Source organism: Microtus ochrogaster, unplaced genomic scaffold (genome assembly GCF_000317375.1).
Source record: "Microtus ochrogaster isolate Prairie Vole_2 unplaced genomic scaffold, MicOch1.0 UNK102, whole genome shotgun sequence".
Classification (NCBI taxonomy): domain Eukaryota; kingdom Metazoa; phylum Chordata; class Mammalia; order Rodentia; family Cricetidae; genus Microtus; species Microtus ochrogaster.
In genome coordinates, this window is record NW_004949200.1 from 94955 (window position 1) to 100870 (window position 5916).

At 44.2% G+C, this 5916-nt stretch overlaps 1 protein-coding gene across 4 annotated transcripts in view; it reads right to left on the reverse strand.

Moving 5' to 3' along the window:
• Positions 1-226: 226 nt before the first annotated feature.
• N4bp2l2 (NEDD4 binding protein 2 like 2) overlaps positions 227-5916 on the reverse strand; it is a 79028-nt gene continuing 73338 nt past the window's right edge. For all 4 annotated transcript variants that reach the window (XM_005371241.3, XM_026778057.1, XM_026778058.1 and 1 more), the window contains 2 exons: positions 5132-5219; positions 227-3124 (listed from right to left, as the gene is read on the reverse strand). In XM_005371241.3, coding sequence (XP_005371298.2) covers positions 5134-5219 — 86 coding nt within the window. In that variant the 3' untranslated portion in view covers positions 227-3124; positions 5132-5133. The remainder of the gene's footprint in view (positions 3125-5131; positions 5220-5916) is intronic.

Here is a 5916-nt window from a genome sequence, read left to right on the forward strand (position 1 = left end):
TTCCCATGATCTCTAAGCAAATTCCTGGAGGTCCAGATAGTCTAAGAACTCATAAACTGTTTATTTGTTGGTTGAACTAATACAGTATAAGAACAAACATTAGGTAGTGGCGCACGCCTTTAACCCCAGCACTCGGGAGGCAGAGGCAGACAGATCTCTGTGAGTTCGAGGCCAGCCTGGTCTACAAGAGCTTGTTCCAGGACAGGCTTCAAAGCTACAGAGAAACCCTGTCTCAAACAACCAGAAAGAAAAAAAAAAGAGCAAACATTAGTGTATATCCTGAGTGGAGGAGGGGCATGGTGATGAAGCGCACTATTTCTGCCGTGAGATGTACATACATAAAGACTACATGCCGAGTGAGTAAATAAGAAAGAAAATCCATGTCCTGACAGTTTAGGTCAGACTTACTGACAAGTTCATTTTAATGTAACATGTAACTCAAAAACAAAAAGTGGACACTGGGGTGAAGGCCAGGATAGGGAGCTATGGCTGGATGAGGACGATGGGGGCTCACAAACTGAGAGAGGTAGTGGCCATGACAGTGGGTGCATTGTGTGTAAACTAAAACACACTTAAGCATGGTGAAGGTGGGGCCATGGAGAAGGGTCGGAGGTTTAGAGCATTTACTGCTCTCGCAGAGGGCCCACACTGTGGCTCACAACTATCTACAGCTCCAGTTCAAGGGATCTGATGCCTCTTCAGTTCAGGCTCCCACAAGCTCCTTTATGCACGTATATACACTCATCCATACACACATAATAAACAAAATAAATAAACATTTTTAAAGAAACAGCTAAGGTAATTATTTTATTGTATATTTCACCATTTTTAAAGATTAGATAAACAAAATGACATTTGGATTTTGGAGCCTTTTGGGATTTCATAATTCTAGAGTTGTGGCCACAGTCCAATATTTGTACACATGCTGTCATCCAAGTCTTGGAGTAATTAAAGAACTTTCTGTGCCTCATTTTCCTCTGCAAAATGAAGCTGTGACAAAGGTCTTGGCACTTGGCAGGGCAGTGTTCAAACTCTTACTGCTTGCAAATTGTCTTTCATTATTGACACAACCTATCAAGAGCAACGACTGGAGTGACTATCCATGCCAGGGCTGGTGGCCAACGAGTGCGCGCTGGAAGGACCTCTGAGGGTCAGCGCTGGGCACCCAGGCTTTTCCCAGTGGTCGGGACCATCAGTAGCAGGGCAGGAAGCAGAGATCTCCCCTGCATACAAGTGCACACCCGTCCAGACAAGATGCCGCTGGAAGGAGTCTGTTCTCAGCTCCTCTTTGCTACCCTGGTCACTCTTCCAGCATCTAGGACCTGTTGTCCTTTTAGTCCACTCTCCCTGGTTCTGCCCATCTCACCTACTTCCTGTTCTCACTCCCTGAGGTACAGCTCTTTACAGCACAAAAGTTATTAATGATCGTTACAAGAATTTATGCAAATGGGTAAGCAAGTTGCCTAGCTCAATATTTTCCTCTGCCAAGATCACATGAGTTCTATTTTGCCAGAGGGCTTTGCCCAAGGAGGTGTTGAGAGAACGGAAATGAACCCGTGTTAAGAGACCATTCCTTCTCAGGCACTCTCCTAAGTACTTTGCACACTTATTTCATTTAATCCCCATTTAAAATCTCCACTAGAAAGTGATATTGTTAACTTATTTTTACACTTAAAAAAAACCTGAGGCTGTGAGGAGGTTAATTTTTTTCAGCTCACATAGCAGGCCCCAGGACAGGGACACCGGAACACATTCCCGGCCTCAGTGTCTACAAAGGACCACGGCTATCAATCAACACGTGGCAACTGGCGCAGAGCATTGTGCAATAGGCAGAGACAGCCTTGGGACTTTTACAGCCTAGCAGGTTCTCCTTATAACTGCCTCTTCCTACATTTCTATCTGCCCTCTAAAACCTGTTTGTCAGTACATTATGACAAACCAAACCGGAAGGCTTTCTCATGTAACTGCAGTTACGCATGCTGCTACAAACCTGGGACATGCTCAGGAGAGACTGGAGCGCAGCCAGAGCGGGGTGGAGGAGTGATTTCAGAACCAAAAGAAAAAGCATGTCCTTGTCACAAAACAGTCACACTCAGCAGGGAGAAGAGACTCGCAGATGGGCCACAAAGCCAAGTTCACTGCACATTACCTGGACAGGTACCTCCTGTGTCATGCTAGAGCCACCTTACAGAGGTGAGAGGAAACATCCCCTAACTGCAACTCTGTCACAAAAACCACAGGGGTCGCAAGGGGCTTACTGCTTCCCCTTAAGATCAGGAACAATGTCTACTATGACATTGTAATACCCTGGGGAACAAACTGCAAGTTTTCACCCTTTCTCCAGAGCTCTCACACTCTCTTAGCACACGGATCTTCTTCTAGATGTCTCTCCAGGTCTCCACACCCCTCCTGAGTGCCCACTGCTGTCTTCCAGCAGAAGCAGGGAAAGAGGAAAACATTTCTACTGAATATACACATATTTGTCACTGAGAGTCAAACACAGATTATGCTTATAAATGAGTTAAGATTTTCGAAAAGAGAAAACATGCCAAAACACATATGCATTCCATTCTTATCAAGTGCAGACATGTACACACTGACAATCCCAGCAGATGTATTTACTTCATAATGTCAGATTCTGGGGAAAGTGTGATATACTTGTTTTAATGTCACTCTCAATGTCAAGTATAGCATATGACACAAGCGTCTATCCAGGCTAACTCTTTTCTTGGAGCATCTGCTAATATACAATATTTACACACAACCTACAGTCCTAATTCCTAGCTCTGGTCACACATCGGTGGTGTGGGGGAATTTCTCACACACTGTGTCACCAGAATGCTCTGAAACGCTTTCTGAGTAATGAAATGGGGAATAAATCTTGGGAGCAACAATCCAAGCTTTGTTGTAGTTCACAGAAAGATGTGCGACTGGAGAGAAGCATTGAACATGCAATGGCACAGACATGGTTGCCATGGTAACAACTCTTCAACTGCAATACATCTGCGCTATTACAACCAGGCGATGTCAACACTCATTTCCTCTGACCATATTGAGGTCTCTGTGATGAGAAGTACTTACAGCTCGAGGGATTTTCATTTTTACCAAGAGGCGCCTGCCTTTTCTGGAAATGATAATTGAGATAAATAAATCACGATTAATTCTCATGTGCAGGCATTCCTCAGATGTCAAAAGCAACATTACAAGCACAATGCCAGTCTGAACATGTTAAGCACTGCTCTCTGTGTGCATGAATGCCAACATGGCCTCCCCGAGGGCTAAGGAGAGAATTAAGCATATACCAATGAGCAAAGGGTGGTGGTGTGGGTGGTGGTGTGGTAACATGACCCCAGCACACAAGAGAGACCGGGCAGGAATATTGTTAATATTTGAGGTTAGACAGATCTACAGAGCAAGGCCCCATCTCCAGAACAAAAAAAAAGAAGCTTATGAAAAGGTATGATTGGTTTTAGACATAAAACCAATCTGCTCGTAAGAAATAACTGTCACCCTTAACCGATAGCTCTACATTTTATCATTAAACTTAATTCTTACCGTTAATTTCAAAATGTGTCCTGGGGTACTTGTAGTTTTACTTACATCACTATTAATTAATTAAACAATAAAAGGACAGCAGGGGTGGCGCAAGCCTTTAATCCCAGCAGTCGGGAGGCAGAGGCAGGTGGATCTCTGGGAGTTTAGCCAGCCTGGTCTACAGAGTGAGTTCCAGGACAGCCAGGGCTGTTACACAGGGAAACTCTGCCTTTAAAAACCAAAACCAGGGGCTGGAGAGATGGCTCAGAGGTTAAGAGCACTGGCTGCTCTTCCAGAGGTCCTGAGTTCAATTCCCAGCAACCACATGGTGGCTCACAGCCATCTATAATGAGACCTGGCATGCCGGCATACATCGAGGCAGAATGTTGTGTACATAATAAATAAATAAATCTAAAAAAAAAAAACCAAAACCAAACCAAAAAAAAAAAAACCAACCAACCATAAAAACAAAGCAAAACAGCTACATACTACTCTTAGAGTCTACAATCCGAGTTCTCCATCGGCTCCCTGCATAACGTGAGCAGACCTAAGAACAGGGATGTTTTCCCACTGAGGACCAAAAGACCACACCATTGATAAGATGCCTTAAATCAATCAAATACAAATCAAACCTAACTTAGGACTGGACACAGAATATATGTAATGAAGCCGGGCGGTGGTGACGCACGCCTGTAATCCCAGCACTCGGGAGGCAGAGGCAGGCGGATCTCTGTGAGTTCGAGGCCAGCCTGGTCTACCAAGGGAGTTCCAGGACAGGCTCCAGAGCTACAGATGTGAAACCCTGTCTCGAAAAACCAAAAAAAAAAAAAAGAATATACGTAATGAATGACTCTTCTAAAATGGCCACTTCGGGCCGGGCGGTGGTGGCGCACACCTTTAATCCCAGCACTCGGGAGGCAGAGGCAGGCGGATCTCTGTGAGTTCGAGACCAGCCTGGTCTACAGAGCTAGTTCCAGGACAGGCTCCAAAACCACAGAGAAACCCTGTCTCGAAAAACCAAAAATAAATAAATAAAATGGCCACTTCAGAATGTACAACCTTCAATGTACTTTTAGAAGTAAATTTGTTTCTCTTAGGACTATTTGAAATAAAGTATGCACGTACATACACATATTCGTTTTATATTTTTTTCTTTCCTTTTTTTTTGTTTTTTTCAAGACAGGGTTTTCCTGTGTAGCTTTGACTGCCCTGGTACTTGCTCTGTAGACCAGGCTGGCCTCAAACTCACAGAGACAGACCTCCTCTGACTCCGGAGTGCTGGAGGTAAAGGCGTGAGCCACCACCCCCCTGCTCTTTCTCTAATTTTCATAAAGCAATCCTCTCTATTTATTTTTACAGAAATGTTATCTAGGGTGGGAGAGATGGAGCAGTTATGAACACACACGGCCCTTGCAGACCTCCTGAGTTTGGTTCTCAGCACCCACCTCAGGCAGTTCACATTTGCCTATAACCCCAACTCCAGGGAGATCTGACACCTCCAGTCTCTGCAGGCACCCACATACATGTGCACATACACATAGTTAAAAATAACAGATTAACTACTTTGAAAATAAATCTCTGAAACCTAAACATATACCTCTATAGTGGCATCTTCCATGGCAAAGGTATTATCTTGAGTGTCTTCCAGTCAAAGGGCACCACATGGTCATCAGGTAACAAGGATTCTGTGGGCAAGAGAAGGCAGAGGACAAAACTCATCCCAAAGTCAGAGTCTCTCTATGAATATAAAATGTTGCAAACCTGCCATCCGAACTCCTGTGTTTAGAGTCTAATTTTGAATGTTTCTCAGAGATGGCTAAGCAGAACCTTTGTTTCAGGCCTCAAGTAGTAAACAGTATTCAGACTCATTAAAAATTCTCATTATGTTTGTCTATTAACGCCATCAGCCCAGATTTTACACACACACACACACACACACACACACACATACACACACACACACACACACACACAGAGCTGGAAGTGTCACAGGCACAAAACTTAATCTTGCTTCGCTATGATACATACGAAACATTATAACTATACAGTATATTCAGTCTCCTGCAAATTTCTCCTTCCACATGTGAGTGTCTGAGGAATATTCTGCACATTCTAAGAAGTTCATAAACAGGCAGGCAGTGGTGGCGCACGCCTTTAATCCAGCACTTGGGAGGTAGAGGCAGGAGGATCTCTGTGAGTGTGAGGCCACTCCACAGAGTGAGTTCCAGGACAGCCAGGGCTACACAGAGAAATCCTGTCTCAAAAAACCAAAGTAAATAAATAAAAAGTTCATAAACGACCCCAACCATTATCACAACTATAACATCCACTGGTCTTACTAAACCACAGCAGGACCTGTCCTGTGTTCACACAGCCCTATCT